A 17,631-nucleotide genomic window follows, 5' to 3' on the forward strand; every position below is an offset into this window, starting at 1 on the left:
AGCATTGAGGTGAACCTTTTAATGCGCTAGATTTTCCGTTCATTTCAATTGATGCCATTTTTGGCATGGAATTCTAGTCTAGCATAGATATACAGTTTAATCACATTTTATGAGTCAAGATTGGCTGCGCAAAGAAAGAGAGAGAGAGGGAGCATTTATTTTTTTCGTCAAACCGGAAAACATAATGATGATACAATAACAAATAAATAATAAAACAATACACAATGCAGTTTTCGGTATATGCCAGGGTGGTAACGATACGACCATATACGGTCATCTGAGTCAGTTACCAACCAAAAGGTCAGTTTTGCTAATTAATATACATGTTTGATGTAGAAGATAAAAGAGAGCATAAATAGAAAAAGTAACGGTGGTCTGTATGGCATGGGGAAATACTAAATTACGCCATTTCGTCGTCACAAATATTGTCAGCTCGGGGGAGGTTCCTAACTTTTATGATAATTGTTGATTGCCAACTGTTTCGTTTTTGTGCGCTAAGGTCGGCAAACTATGTTTTTTTTTTGTGTTTTAAACAGTGTTCGAGGCTGCACAATGATAAGGCGTAAATTTAGTTTTTGTGCTTATGTTAGTAATTAGTGTCACATGATGTGTCATGCGCGCCAAATTTGTGCGAATATTCAAGCTTTTTGAAATGTTCAATAGGTTGTCTGAGGCTGCGAAATTGTATTTGGCAAATTTCTTTGGTTTTCAAGTAAACTGGACAATTTTTAACATTCCATGTATTAGATAGAACAGCAGATTCGGTCAGGTTTGCCAAATTCGATCGAATATTTAAGATTTTTCGCATGTTTGAAAATTTGTTTTGAAAATGCGAAATTGTGATTAGCAGATTTAATTTGGTATTGAATTAGAATTTACAAATTGTATTATTCTGTATTTTAGATAGAAAAGCGGACGTGACTTAAAATTGATGAAAAAAATACGCTTATTTAAATTGCCTCCAGTTTCACTATTAAAATGGGTGAATCAAATTTGTGTGTTTAGTAAAACGGTCGATTTTTCTACACTAGGGATTAGTTTATAGCAAGAGGAAGTAACGTAAAACGCTTCCGTTCGACCACCATATACTACATAATCACAATCTACGTGTCAAATGGCTGGTGCATTAATATCGCGTATTGGCTGATTTACGTGCTTGATGTAGGAAAGAGCGTGAAAAGAAAAAAAGTAATAACAATGGTCAGTGCGGCATAGCGTCGATTTAAAAGGTATACGCGCATAAAATCGCTTGTATATGCACTACTACGTATGTACCAAATTTATTTGTGTATTTAGTAATACGCGCAATTTCTCTACGCCATGAATTAGTTTATAGATAAAGAAAATGACGTAAAACTCCAATCATGAGATTCGCTACCTTAAATGGTATACACACACTTTATGAGTCACAATTGGCTGAGCACAAAGAGGCGTTTTCACTGATTTTGCATGCAAATGAAAGAAGGGTAAATAAAAATAGATATTGTTGCCTCCGTGGCCGAAAAAAAAATAGTTGTGGTAAATATCGATATCCACAGGGACTGCCAGTCCTGCGTTGTATTTTCAGTCTATTCGGATGCTTATGTTTAAAACAAGAGAGCGATGCTCAAATATATGGGAACGGAGCGCTATTTTTGATTTTTATAACGTAATCGCGAACAAAAAAAACGAATCTCTTAGAATCCATAGAAATTTTCGAAACAAATAAAAGTAATAGCTTTTTATCAAAAATACAATCTTCAATCACTGAAGATTTCAAAGCAATTGGTTCAGTAATTGAAAAGAAAAGCGATTTTGGTGAAAAAGTGATTAGAAGAAAAACGTTAACAACAACATACCAAACAAAACGACCCATATGTCCACTCCGTGTCCGAAAACATCTCTGCTGTGTTGATCCGAACGAATACTCATTTAAGACGAGTATATCAAGCGCTTTTTGGATTGTTGCCGAAGTATGTGAATCAATATGTCGGACACCGGAACGTAGTATGTGTACCGGGTAAAGGTTGGGCCATAATTTCAGGTACAAATACTACGGGAGTCACTCGGATAGTCCCTGAACTCGTAACAAAAATGCAAGAAGGCAAATTAGAATAAAGTTATGGCCTAACCTTAACCTGGTACACATACTACGTTCCGGTGCCCGCCATCTTGGTTCACATTCTTCGGGAGTATCCTTACAGATAGTTAATTTAAAGCAGTTAGTTGCGTCATAAAACTTTTCTAGAAGCAAACATGGACTTCGTGGAAATACTTTTCTTTCTCTCTCTCATCTGTGGATTTCTTGCAGAGCTAAAAGTACCGCGTAAGATTTGTTTTAGATATAACTACTTAAATTATATAAATAGGAAGACTGGTTTGCAGACAATTTTTTTCCACATTCAACACTTCTGGTAGCATGATTATAACAAATCATTTCAAAAGATTTTACTATCACTCGGTGGTCTGGCAGCATCATAAATCTTGGCGCCAAATGTTATTCATTTATTTAACTTTGAATTACATCGTTTTAATTTTGACAGCTGGAGCCTGCGTTTCCAAGATCGTGGATGGGAAACTCATTCAAGTTGGAGATTGCAAGGTAGAATAAAGTTGTTATTAATTTTATCAGATGTTTTCTCACTCCAACTCCAAATAAGGCACCGGGCAAGTTCTCAATGATAATACAATTTTTCAAGGATCGAAAGCTTTTCGGCATTGCTTTTTCACATACTGTGCTAGGTGTAGACATTTGGAACAGAAATTTTCATCTTCAGTTTTGAAAACTATTGCATCCAACGCTCAAACTACGTCACCATCGATCCAAAAACTTTAAGAGCTCTTTATTTTCGCCCGATAATAATTTGCTGACCTGCCTTGAACCAGGGCAAGTAAAATAATCCAATACAACTTGCGTGTTACATTCCCTTCACTAATCTCCTGCATATTTATTTATCTGAGGTGTTTGCACACTCGGCAGCATCCACTGATACATATAAAGTTACTATGGAAGGATTCGAAGCTTTTCACTTTGACATTACTTACCCAATTTTTATTGCTTCAAACTGAGGAAACAAATATATTCTGATCTAAAATAACTTACGTGTTATAATGATTTTACTATCCATCTGCATTTTTCATATATTTCACAGAAAAACGATGGATCCGGTGAGTTCGTCCTATTTCATGATACTTCAAAAATTTTACTGTTTTTATCACAAACACTTGCTTTATCGGCAAAATGCTCTTGCTGCGAATTTTCCTATGCGGCGAAATTTCCCACGGCAAATGTTCCTAAAACCGTATACAACAAAATAAATAATTGGTTCTTGGCAAAAATGTTTGTCAAAACTTTCTCAAAATGATCCTTGTGACTCCAATCTTATATCAGTATTTGGTTTATAAGAAAATATTTTACAGTGCGGGCAAAGTTATTCCGTGTCGTTGAAATACTGTGCAATATAACATGGTAAAACTGATTTAAAATACTTACACACGACTGATATCTCAATTTTATTATAGATATCCTCAAACTGATCCAAAAGAGTCTTGATGAAAAGAATAATGCTGGAAGTAATATATATTTTAGTTTTTTATTTGGATGAATTGATTATGAAATATGCCACACCCGTTACAGAATCGAAAATGCATTTACTCGTGTAGGTTTGAATCTAGATTTATTAAACCAAATATTTCAAGGATTGGTCTCTTGGTGACTGCTGGGTGGTTAACCCAACCATTAGTCGGTTGCGAATCCGTCCACCCACAATGCAACTGAACCTGCTATCTGATACGGATTTATTCCGGCGTTCTTAGGTCATCTTATCGGCTTTTCGCTCCCTGGAATTATTGGGATATTTTTGAGGGAAGTCTCAATAAATAAACCAACACAACAAAATTTCAGTCCCAGATTCTATAACATCATTTCTGGAAACGTCATTTTTATCACAGAATATTCAATGACCACAATAATGTTTTCAGATGAATGTGGCGTTATATACAAGTCAAAATGCTTCCGGGCAGTTGTGTATAATGAGTGGAACGTGACCTTCAACGTTGCTGAATCAATTTGCAAATCAATGAACAACGGAAAACCCGCAAATATTTACGACCTCGCTCATTACCAGAAGCTGCTACCTTATCTACGTTCACTGATCCCTCTTGGTGGATTCATTAACCCCTGGACTGGGATGGAATATAAGGTCAGTTTGATAGGTCACAAATTGAAATGCGAGTACTCGTTTGACACATTTTCTTAAAATTTACCGTCGTAGCAAAATTGGTCTAAACAGTGTTAATAAAATTACCAAATAGTGAACAGGTTGGCGATGATTCATTAAGAGATTGGATGATTAGAAAAACGAAAATATAAAATATAGGTTTTGGTTTATTGTTACGTCAAAGTAATTTCTGGTTTTCATCCATTTTCACATAGTTCCCAACACATCCCATGTCGCGTTACCAACTATGCTACTACTTCTATGATGACTACATTTACAAGCCTATTATTATCACTGTAATATGTCTGTTGCATTAACATTTCAAGCAACAGATTTTGAGACTGCTCATTCAATTGTTATAGGACAATCAGCTTTTCCTGTCCAATGGAATTCCAATCACTATAGCAACAGAAGTGTGGCGGCCCGATTATCGGATATCCGATGCATCGCGCACAAACGTTGCTGTTTATGTCAGAAGAGATCTGGACGATAACGATCAGGGAATTTTTAATTATTCACCATCCACGGTATTCCTCGGTGTCATATGTGAAATATAAAACCAGCTCACAACCTGGCAGAACTTCGTTGACGGACTGAAGTCATAAACGATTACAGAACTTGAATATTGTTGTATTATTTCTGATATCAGCTTCTTCGGCCGTAAAATCTATGAATTCCTAAAAAACGGGAGTTATTCTTGGACCATAAATTATAAACAGTCCATAGATGATCCAAACTAAAATTACACTTCAAAACTACCAAATCGCACATATTTACAATGCCTGGCCTTCAGGCTTTGAAACTTTATTTTATTGATGACAGGAGACTGAATTACTTGTTTATGAAAGTAAAATTAATGATATTTTTATTTGTGCATTTCCGTTTCACAGTGAAGTCTGTGGCCTTTGTTTAGATTTAAACAAATGGAAGGTCACACTTTTTTTTAAATTGGAAATCTTGATTCTACTTTTTATTACTTACTTATATTATTATCAACCGTAGGTCGCCTTGTCTATTGAAACTTTTTGCTCAGTAAATAAAATTCATAGCTGTCTTCATGTGATTTTTGTATATAACCAAACATGATAATAAGTATTGATTCGATCATTTGGGGTATTTCTTCGTTGTTATTTTATTGGAATCAAAGCAAAAGGAAATGAATGAATAAAAATTTCGCATGCGTGAAATGACCACGCCTACCATATCTCGAGATAGGGAAAGTAAATTAGGGAGAATTTGTAAAACAAACTTAGTTCAGTATGATTGTAGTACATTTAATCACTTAGTAGCTTGAGAGCCGCATTAGCTTTTGTGCAAATGAAAAAAAGAAACTGTTCTGGGAAGCACATAAATATGACTTGGCATATTTACTCATTTTAAGGTTGAAATAAAACGTTATTCAGCAAAATCTGTGCATGAGTCAGGATATTTCAAATTCGAATGCAATGCAGTCCCGTTAATCAGAGTCTCACACTGGCGTTATTAAAAAACGTCGAGCTAAAACTTCCGGAACGACATTGCTTCGAAATAATATACAGGGGAATACCCTAATTCTCAAATTACCAAGGTGAATTATTGCCTTACAGCGTCATCTTGGGGCGATGCTGTTCCCCCATAAAAACGTTTGCATTGCGCACATTTTGAATCCATAAGTTCTAAGCTATTTTAAGGTTGCCGCTGACAAGTAGACCGAATGGTCATTTCGCGGTTATCCTGTCCATTCCATAGGCATGGATATATATATATATAATCAGCTTGGCAATATGTTTTCCAATTTATCTTTACTGTTCACTCCCATTTATAAAATCGATTCGGCAGTCGAAAACATTATAAATGTTGGTGTGGCAAGTAATTTTTATTTATTTATTCATTTTTTTAACTACCTGTAGGTAATTTATCATGTTCTTCTTACTTTAAAATTTCTGTATGGCTGTGTGGGTGGGTGCGTGTGAGCGTGTGTGAAATATTTCCATTATTCTAGGTGAGTGAACACGTACCACTTCTTCTTGGCAAAACCTCCCATCTTATATACATTTGTACTCTTCAAACCTTATCTAAGGTTTGTTCTCCTGATTTCTTAATCAGTTTTTATTTATTTATTTCTACCAATCATTTTATTGTTATGCTGATTATGGAGCCGGAATAAACGTATACTTATAAACTTATACTTGTATACAACTCTTTCGCGATCTCTTGATTTCATTTTTATTATGCTTCCCTGAATGGCTATTGAAAACGATTTGATTGAATGATTTGGCGATAAGTCCAGGCCATTTCATTGAGATTTAACTGAGTGCAGGCGTACAAGTATCACCTTTTTTGTTGCTGTTTACGATTTTTTATTCAGGTGACTACGGCAACTACCATTTTTTGTGCATTTCAACCTATAATTCAAATTATTTATTATTAACTTTAACTCAAATGGACAAAAAATTCTCGTTCGAAACCCTAATACACGAATCATACCTAAACACTTCGCTCTAAATTTAGAAATTGTAGCTATTCTTCGAATGCATTACATGGATCGATTATTCACTTAATGTGCCACATCTCCAACGTGCATATTTGGTATGAGGCATATGAAAAATAATAATAAAAAGTACTAGGAATACTAGAGCAAATACAAAGCCAAATTCCTCTCAAAAACGACAAAATTCTTCTCTCGGGTGGAGTTTCTCCCCGACTGGGAAAAGCTGGTATAACTTTTAATCAAGCCGTTCTGCTTGGTTATATTAGCATTGTAGGTTTGATATCTTGGGTCCACCCCTGGTCAATTACTTAATCCCGGAATTATTGATTGGCTAGACTAGAGAATACCAAGCCAGAAAAGTTAAAATCTTTAAAAAAAAAAATTGGGTATGCCTGTGGTGAGCTTTGCTCAATTTTGAAATGTGAAAAAGTCTACAAGTTCTGACATAGCGGGTGTTGGACACAGTCTCCCATTATCTGGTTGCCTTGCTAATCCATTTCGGTTGTAGGAATAACAATGTATTTTTCCTAAACGGGTAGAGAAAGCGGGAACTGATTATTTAATAACTTATCACAAATGGCAAATGTTTTTCAGAGATATGAAAAAAGGAAGAAAAGTGGATGTACAATGGCCTAGGTATAAACCTCAAGGCGAATACCTCGTGGCCGATAAAATATTTTCCATTGGGAAGAATTTAGGCGAAAAAGAAGCTGATTTCTGGAATAATGCTATGTCCGCTCATACGAAAAAGCGAACCGTCAGAGATTAAGCAGTGATACCTTGTAACAGCTATGATTATTGGTGCACAGTACACACAGAACTGCACCATGTGATAATTGCATTTAGCTATATATATATCTATAATTTTCCTCGGCAACATGTAGTATTGGATATATTAAAACTTTTGTTTCAGTTGAAGTGTGAAATCATCTGTGTTTCTTTGAATATATATATTTATATCTTCTTCCGGTAATCAAATCAAAGGTTGTAGGGCTTTAAATTTTTAGTCAAATTTTTCCAGAATTCTTGAAAGAACTGTTAACTCAATCGTAAAAGTATTTTCATCAAATGGCCTAATCTTGCTATATGTAGTATTCTAGTATCGCAATATTATATTGTATCAATTATATACAGGGTTACCATATCGTGCTTATTCCTAAGATTTGTGCTTATTTTCTAGATCGTGTTTTATAAAGTAACGATGTGCTTATTTTTGAGTTGCGTTCTTATTTTGTCTTAAAAACGTGGATGACTTGGTCTTGTTTTGCGTACAAAGCAATTTAGACAATGAGTAAGCGTAACCACGAGTTCTGTTTTGAATATGAAAAGAATTTTGTTAATAACTACTACTATTGCGACATCGAGAAAGAGGGAAATCAGTGCCCATAATACTACCACAAAACATAATAAGCATTGCGGGAAGCCAAATTAAGAAGACTTTAGATCAGGGGTTGGCCACATGCGGGCCATATCGGATCGTTAATATGTTGTTCTTGTTCTTCATTAATAAATCTTTTTCCCATCGTTATCAAAAAATCGCTTTTGTTTCCAATTACTGAATCAAAATGAAATTTTCCGTGCGAAGAACTAAGATTGGTGATTGGTGATGATTGTGATATTCATTTAGAAAATGTTCTAATTTTGGTTTTATTCAGTGTTTCACCTGATGTCGAAAAGGTATCAAGCGTAATGCAACAAATAGTGTTACATTAAATGTTATTTGTAAATGTTTTGCATAGTAAGACGACTTGATTTCACGAGTTGTCGCAGTGTTCGCTCGCTAATTAAAGTCTAGAACTTCAATTACTAATCTGTATAAATAATGTGGTTCATCAGCCATCCGTTCAGTTTTTAATTTTCTCGAAAACATATGGGCGGCCAGCCAAGATTTGTAACACTTGATTATGGCCCGTGAGCGACAAAAAGTTGCCCCTGCTTCAGAGATTGCGCGTGGCAGTGACTCCATAGCTTTTTGCGATTTCGGAGCTGCGTACAACCAACCGTGTTCGAAGCGAATTCCAATGATCAAAATTGAAACTCGTGTATGATTTCCTTCTTGACGCCCGTGCTTATTTTTAGCTCTTGGTAGATGGCGACCCTGACTATATACCTTAGAATTGTGCATTGTTCGGAAATATTGCATATTTGACCACAATTGTTTTAAACATCTCCTAACTTTTTCATTGATTGGACATGATTTTGTTTGGTCCGTCTCGTTTTTGAAACGCGAGGCTGCTTCTAATTATCTCTATTGTAGTGGATTCTGATGAATGCTTTGAATCCATCATACCTTATTAGGTTATATGGTAAAATAGGAAAAAAGTCCTAAAAATAAACGATTATTGACAAAAATACAATACTTTATTACTTGAATATTATCAAATTCGAATAAACCTATGCAGTGCAATTTAACGCTTTTGCAATGTTTTTACTGTTTTCCTTCGTAATTAATAAATATCGTGTTTGATCGCAGTGAAGACAATGCTCGTATGGTTACTAAATATTTTTAATTCAATATGTGACTGAATAAAAAAATTTACAATTGCAGGGTATCTATATCGTGTAAAAAATGTGTGTTTTGAACATTCTGTGGTGAGAAAATTTTTAGCAATGAGGTGAACCTTTCGAGACGCTACAAGTGGAAGTTTCGTATTTTGAGTGAAACCGGACAAGGATTGAGGCAAATTAATCAAAACAAGGACTGCTACAAAATAATATGTATTATAGAGGCATACTCATAAGAAATAGACAACATGCCAGAAATTTCTTTAACAGTAATTATATGTGTTAACTTAGTTTCAATATTTGTATCGTCATTTCCAAATAAAAGCAAAAATTGGTATTTTTCAAATTATTATGGTGTCAAGTTGAAATCACAAATATTCGTTCGATTGTGTAGATAGATTTACGGTAAACTTGAAAAATCTAAAATTATTCATCCTAAAAGTAAAGTTCATCAACTTTTTTGCAACGTGCCGTTACCCTGATTATACCTACAACAATGGATACAAATTTCACACCATTTGGAAACCAAATCCTACTGCAAGTGTCAATTTCATTTTTAAATATCCGATTTATCCGGAGCCAAAATCCGGAATCGAGTTCAAAACCACGAGAAATATGATATTGTTACAGGTATCGATTACAATGGTTCAGATTGAAATTCTCATCCATACAGTAGTCGTGTTATGTAAGAACTGCAAAAAGTGTTGAAAGCACAATATAGGTGGTTTATATTGCAAGGTGTTTATATATACTCGCATGCAAAGTTCTCTCATTTTTTTCACGCATATATTTATTCTAAGATCTTGGCAATGGCCTTTAAACATTCAACGAAAATACCCAAATTTATCCTGTACGACCCCAAACAATCTGTGGCAAATTGTAAGCTGTTTTCAGCGTAAAATTGACATCATTTACATTGATAAAAATCCAAAAGTTAACCCAATGGAATATCACATTATCACGTAATTTTTGTTATTGTGGAAACTACTTTACTCACAAATTTGGTGATAAAATTACTGAGGACGGGTCCCAATTTCAAAAGATTATACCAATTAATGGTATTAACCACAGATCTAGTTCATCTGTAATTGAGATATGGCAAAACTGACTGAGTGACACGAAGTATGAAATAAACTAATATTTACTATCGGACACAATGTGTACATATGCATCGTTTTGTTATTACTTATCGATCTTGATCGGTAAGTATGTTGATAGGTATTTGTCTGTTTGTCTGTTATACACGCGATATCTCACGAAAGCGAGGTTGAATCTGCTCCAAATTTTGCATGGGCATTTATCATATCTCGGACCAGAAGCCTATTGATTTTGGATGAATGTCGTATAATTATATCGTATAATTAGCGAGTTATTAATTAATTAGTGACTGGACACACGGTGTCACTATGGAGTAAGAGCGCATGGTTCGATCGATAGGTCTTCGGTCTCCGACCGATATTCTCGTTATGTTGCTGTCAGAATTCTTTGTCTCATTCTTGTTCTTATAAAAATATCCCTTTTCTCATGAAGAACTGCTGGAACAATTGGTTTAAAATTGTCAGTTGTTAAAAATTATATTTGTTGATAGAAGGCTATTCCTTTTATATATTTCAAATATTTCTGTGGGTTCTAAGGGATTCGTTTTTTATTATGACGTTATCAAAATTAAAAATTGCGCACATTGTGGCGGTCCCGCGCTCGCCATCTGATGGCTAGTCTTGAACACTGCGGTAACGGCAGTCTACCTACCTACGGCAGTCTATGACACATTGCATACCGGTATTAGTGCATTTTGTGTCCCTATATTTTCATTTATTATATTACAAAAATATGAAAAAATATGGTAGAGATATAATGAATAATATTTTATATTAATATGCAAAACTCTAATACTTAAACTTACTAAACCCGGAATGGTATTACCAACTTTAAACAAATGCTTTTATGTTGGATATTCATCGATTCTTGAGAAAATTTGAGGAATGATTCTTCAGTTTTCTTGTCGTTTGTCCCTTATGTTCAATCAAGACATGATAAATATACAATATTTGTTTTTGACTATTACTGGATAAATCATAAATTTTGATCATATATTTAGAGCATTTTGAGAAATTCAGCCAATGCTAAAATGAGGACGCTACGATAGAAACATTCATGTACGACCACTAGATAGGGCAAGAGCGCAAAGTAAATATTTTGTAGTGATCGGGGCCAACTATTCTGATATGACACCATTTATGTAATTTGTAACTGATAAATAGACAACGTACATCTTTAATGGCTGTTGAAATTTTACACGAACTTCGACTTGCATTGTTTTAGTATTTATGACAAATCTTTGATTTACTAAACAGGTGTTTCTCAAACGACGGGCGCGCCCCAAAAGGGGGGCGTACACAATTTTTGAAGGGGCGTGAAGCTAATTGACAAAACGATCAGTGTAAATTCATCCAGACTCAGATGTTCACCTGTAAATAACGTTGGCATTTCAGAATTCCATTTCAAGGTTAAGGTTTTGTGTAAATTATCAAAGATAAAATTAATATAAGTTTAATGTTATATTTGCCTTCACATTAAATGTCAGACTGAACGACAAAGAAATCTTTGTTCCAATTGAACATGCTAAATATTGCTTTGTGTATTCCCACTGAATATTATTTATTTTAACATATAATTCATAAAACAATAAACGGTATGGAAAATCAATTGCTATGATTTCAAAGTTTTATTACTATTGATATGCCTGGACACAAATCACACTCTTACATGAATAGAACATGAGGCAATTAAACTGCCGAAACTGTCTGTTATATACATGCTATTTAATAAATTTGGTAAACTTAATGACAATGGTCTGTCGAAGATAGGCTTGCCACCCTAGAACCTTGAGATGCGAAAACTTCAAAGCGTTGTGGTTAAATTTTCATCAAAGCTACCAAATATTTTGAGAATGTGGGATATAATAAATATTTAAATAACTTAAATTATCAGATTAGATATAAAAGAATTGATAGTATTTATGAACGGAGAACAAATTTTTATTATTAAATTAGTGTCGATTAATATCTACTCCAGGAGATATTAAACAGATATTTGTAAGAATTACTGCGTACATTTCTGGTCAGAGTGTGAGCGGGCATTATCTTAGATACATAATGTGTACGCTATCAATAAGATTATAATTATAACAATAATTTGAAAATTGAAAAGCCTCATTCGCTTGACTAGCCTCAGACCTTTTTGAGAGTGTGCGGAACAGATTTTTTTTCTTTTTAAAAAAAATTTGGTTTACCAAAATGATGATCGAAATTAAATGATGCCACATTTGAAAGCTTTTTAAAGCAGATCCGGCGCTGCAACTGATAAAGTTTACTGATAATATTTAGGTTTGTGACCTCAGACATAATTCTCTTTCTTGATCGATGTCGGAGTGGTCCAGAGATAAAAATCATCAACGTGATGAGAATATGCTAATTTAAAAAAAGACTTAACATACATCATCAGGCGTTTTATGTTTCAAACGAAACAATATCTAATATGAAAAGTACCTATTTTTTATCTTGCTCAAGAAAATATTGTATGGATTTTTTTTTATCATTGATTGCAGTGTTTTTGGGCTCTCTACCCAAAAAGTATCAACTACTACGCAAATCTTAAACCTACAACAAATGTAAATTTGCCTACAACATTCAGAACATATATAAATCTGCTAAAGAGTCTTTGAGTTTTTATAAACCACGAGATTCTGTAATTTATAACCGACACCAATATTGGGATCGAGTTCAAAGTCTCATTGTATTTGTATTGTTATTTAAATTTGTAAATATATATTTTATTGATTCCAAGCCCAAAAGCAAACGATACCATTCTCATTCTTTGTGTTCTTATTTGTTTACCCCCAAACTGAGATCCTAATGCTATAAAATTGTGGAATGATTCACTGTCGAGGAAATTACTGTCGTATGGATAATGTTGTGACGTCATTGGAGGCAAATCACTGGGTGGCCGAACAAAGGGGTCTGACTGTTATTTGCTGAGCGTTTAACTAAATTTATTGTCTGACTGATGGGCGAGTGATCGACATTCCTGTGGTCCAATGCATGGTAGACTACAATATACCGGAAAACGTATATATTAGTTATAAAAACTAAACCTTTCGTTATTTTTTACAAGTTTAACAAAAAACATTAATGCTATTGCTTATGGTAAAATGTTTAGCGCTTTTATATCAAACTTATTCTGTCATTACAGGTATAGACCCACGACTAAATGTCCATGCCCACACCAACAGACGTGGAGTAAGTTAGTACCTATTATGCCAAATTTGAGTATTCGCGTCGCCTCAAACAGTTCTGAACAGGAGATTTGTACTTCGAAGCTCATTTTGGCACTTAGTGGCATTTTATAAAACAGCGAGTTTTTTTTTTCAATAAAAACGTCAATTTTGTAAACGTTCTTTTAAAATACTTGCAGCGATTCTTATCAAAAATCACTGACCATTGTTAAAACATTTTTGAATGCAGTAGTTAATTGATGCGCATGCATATGGAATGTAATTTAACTCAAAATACAACGAGAACTCTTCTAATTGATTGAAGACGCCAACTTCAAATATCAGGCTTATCGTAAGATTCTTCATAAAAGTCTAAATGTCATAAATTATATATCTTAAACAAGCAATTAGAATCAAGTTATTTGTCGATTTAATGAAACACCATTTATAAAACACGGAACGTTTAAATCAAAGTCGCACATATATACGTCGGTAAATTTTAACCCAAACCACTAGATTATGTGCCATCTGACTAATGTATTACTTCCGCCTCGTTACATAAGTCGGAGTAATTTGCGGTTAAAATTCTTGATGGGACGATCTATTATGCCCCCAACCTACTTCATGGCTTGAGATAGAAAGTTGCTTAAAGCACTTATTAAATGTCTTCTCAGTTGTGTAGACTCTTTGTCGATTTGACCGAAAGGACATACCGAGCTTTAAATTCTGCCAAGCTCTGGAAGAAAATTCTGCATATTGAGCGGTACTGTAAAGCAGTTTCAAACGTCCAATTTAATCAAATCAGCGGATAAAAACAATTCGTTAATATGAGCAACCTTCTGTTAGTCCGTGGTCCATATTATATTTTATGCCTAAGATCCCCCCCCCCATTTGACGACTGTGGACCTCAAGAAGTCATGCTAATCCGTTCAAAGAAGAATTTAATATACATGTTTATTATAACTATTACAACCTCGAACATATGCTAAAATTCTATCAACTCTGAAACCATAACATAGGACAAGAATATTTTGTCATTTGGACAGTATATCCCCATGAAAATACTACATACACACAGCAGTAAAACCACGCGTGAGTTGGGCAAAATAATTTTAAGACTATCGAGTCATATTTCATAGACTAAAGTTTCACAGTTAAAATACACGCTCTCTAACCCGTCATGAATTCAAAAATATTTTTTCGACGACTTGTTTAATCACAGATCTGGACCTGATTACGAATCTAAAGGTTCGGCACCATTTTTCACTCTTGCCGAATATATGGAGTATTATTTACGTAGAAAATTCAGAAACTTATCCTTGTTATTGTGGTTTGTAACAGCAATGTATCTATGTACAAAATATTCTGTAGAGGATGGACTTATTTATTTATCTTTGTCTTATTAAATCGGTTGTTTTAGAAGGCGACGTGAGTAAGTAACCAACAAAATCATTAACACCGATGTCATTTGTTGGAATTTCATGGGTTATTGAAAATTGTGCGTAAGATGACTTAAATTTGGTCGCGATTTCGCGCTAAAGTGAGTTTATGGTCACACACTTGAGACTCGCTTCCTGAAGAAAATACAATATTATACCTAATGTTCGGATATGACATCAAACGGCGGAAATATCTTAAATGATATTCCGTCATTGTCATTTTTTCCACGGGTAGGGGAATAGAGGTATCCTGCGTCATACACCACAGCAACGAGCAACATTTGTCTTTCATATGTTCGAAATTCTAACTTATACATGAAGCAACAGACTTAAGACAGAAATTTGTCAAGGTTTATTCTGGAGTCCCACATCAGAACTACCTCGGCCTTTTAAATTGATAAATATGCATAGAAAAATGACAAATTACTATCAAGCATGAAATATTTATCAAGTTGGACTATTTGTCAGTGTTACAGAAGTGATGAAAAGTGATATCTGCGGGGATTTAAATATCAACACTACCTAACTTCTTTCCTCTGTACTTGACGAACAGTGGGCTAATATTATCTCAGATTTGCGATTATTTTACGTAAATCTAGAACTGTATCTTAGAGGTAGGTGCATTTTTTATATCTTACTGATTTGGTTACTCATTTTCTGTCAGATCGATAAAAAGGCATCATAATTTCTTCTCGGCGTTCGTTTATTTGTTTTGCGTGCGTCAATTGTCGAAAAACGTTTAATTTACGATTTAATCTAGCTATATCTGATATACTTTTTAAAATGAAAAGGCGCTTTTTATTGGATTTATTTTGATTTATGACAGAATACTGTCATTGAATTGCCAGTGTCTACGAAAGAATAATAGCTTGAGACAACTAAGTGCAAACAAGCGAACGATGCGAAGTACTTTGTCGGATTCGAGAAGTGCGGTTTTCCGTTCCTTTATAACTTGGACGATCTGGAAGGCTAACCTTTGTGACTCTGTAGATATTGGCTCGACTTCGAATGAATGGATAGAATTGTTATGTAGCAGTTTCGACGTGGTATTGGCGTCATATATTGCAGTTTTCTGTTATGGATAATTGAAAGAAAATCATTTTCACGGTTCTCTGGCTTTCTCGGATTTAGTCAATTTTGAAGTGCCGAGTATAGATTTCCACGGTTTCAAGTTACACCAGCACTAGATCGGACTTCGTATTAGATTTGGGTAACTCAGATAGCAGTGGTGGCATATCAATTATAGTAACCGGTGTAGATGACTTATGTTGCTAATGCTATTGTAAACTGCAATTGGGCATGAATCTACTACTTCGTAACTGTACGAAGATATCGAATATACGGAAGATAAGACAACACACCCAGAGCAGCACAATACTAGAATTTTCTGGTTTGAAATATGATTAAGTTTTATATTGAGACTGTAGGCCATATTTAAAATACCCAAGAAATCAGTTTATATTCTCACGAAAAAAAAAACGTTCAGGCACGTTGCGCTTTTAGCCTTTGCCACGAAAAATATTTTTGGATTAAGAATTGAAATTTGAAGATTTTGCGTGCGTCGTCAACTTATACTACTCAAAATATATTTTATATTTTTGTAAAATCACCCATGCGCAGCGTGGGAAAAGACAGTTTTGCAAGTTGAATCCAAGTGGCATAAATCCAAGTTTCGCAAAGGTATAAAAGCAGCTGAAACATTCAAAAATTACAGTTTGCTGCTGGGAATAAGTTGCCACCTCAGTAAAAATATAAATACATGAGGTATTATTGTTGAAGGTAAAATTATATAAAACAAAATTGGAAACCTACAATTTTATGGTCGCATTCCTGTGATTAAAGAATAATTTGGTCAACACAAAATAATTTCGTTAAAATTGTTTCTACCGGTAATAGTTTTTCTGGTGTAATTTTTCTTGCGTGACTCTCCAATTATGACGCATTATTTCACGCAAAACTCTTGGAATTTTAATACAGCCCGCCGGCGTACAAGATGACAATTATTATTATTAATGGGAATTGGGGGTTGAAGCGGCAGACCCAGGTGCATCAAATAGCTTAGGATACGAATGAACTGGAGACTGTATTTTTGAGCAATCATTCCAAGAGCGTTTCACGCACCATATTCCGCTTTGTAGGTATATAGACTTTTTGTATGTATTTTTCAGAGCTAGACGACCACGGGGTGATTTACCGGGATCACAGCGGTGCACATAGCGTCTCAATTCTCAGAAGTGAGAAATTTTCTAGATCGATACGAGAGCACGCAATTTTAGTGCTAAACGAAATGACTTATTACATGGTATTATATTGTTAGCATTATCATAACATAAGAGCAAAAAGTGAAAAATCGCTTTGCGATATGGTGGCATAACTGCGATAGATAAAGTGAAAAGTGTTAGAAGGAGGCTAATGTTCCCATCGCAGCGCCGAACGAGAGTGCGAATAGTAGGACAGTTATAAACGGAGGCGACAACCAAATTCTAGTCACTTCAGAATAGTTCTCTTCCCAGAGCGCGGTTTTAGTAAGGAATGTTTCAAAACGGTTAGCAGATCTTAGTCTTTGAATTTAACCAAATTGAGAAATGATCAACCCATAGGTCACTATAATACTAAGTCAATTCAATGGATATATATCGAAATACTATTTAGTATACGCAATATAGTAAAATACTACGCCCTTGCATGGGCCACTGATTAATCATGTTTCTGTACTTCTCATCAACAATTTCGTGCTTAGACATA

The 17,631-nt window shown here is 34.6% G+C and overlaps 1 protein-coding gene across 1 annotated transcript; it reads left to right on the forward strand.

Moving 5' to 3' along the window:
• The first annotated feature begins 2,174 nt into the window (after nt 1–2,174).
• On the forward strand, nt 2,175–5,174 carry LOC144427129 (uncharacterized). The gene is made up of 6 exons (XM_078115831.1): nt 2,175–2,305; nt 2,523–2,581; nt 3,132–3,147; nt 3,502–3,552; nt 3,961–4,181; nt 4,562–5,174. Exons 1-6 carry the CDS (start codon nt 2,236–2,238, stop codon nt 4,754–4,756), a joined length of 612 nt encoding a protein of 203 aa, XP_077971957.1. The 5' UTR covers nt 2,175–2,235; the 3' UTR covers nt 4,757–5,174.
• The last annotated feature ends 12,457 nt before the right edge of the window (nt 5,175–17,631 follow it).

This window comes from Styela clava, chromosome 9 (genome assembly GCF_964204865.1).
Source record: "Styela clava chromosome 9, kaStyClav1.hap1.2, whole genome shotgun sequence".
Taxonomy (NCBI): domain Eukaryota; kingdom Metazoa; phylum Chordata; class Ascidiacea; order Stolidobranchia; family Styelidae; genus Styela; species Styela clava.

What these genes read in the sequence shown, in the direction of transcription:
- LOC144427129 (XM_078115831.1), top strand. Translation starts at nt 2,236, where the DNA reads ATGGACTTCGTGGAAATACTTTTCTTTCTCTCTCTCATCTGTGGATTT. An exon ending in TGCAGAGCTAAAAGTACCGC is followed by an intron (nt 2,306 to 2,522) that starts GTAAGATTTGTT and finishes TAATTTTGACAG; the next exon opens with CTGGAGCCTGCGTTTCCAAG. An exon ending in GGACTGGGATGGAATATAAG is followed by an intron (nt 4,182 to 4,561) that starts GTCAGTTTGATA and finishes CAATTGTTATAG; the next exon opens with GACAATCAGCTTTTCCTGTC.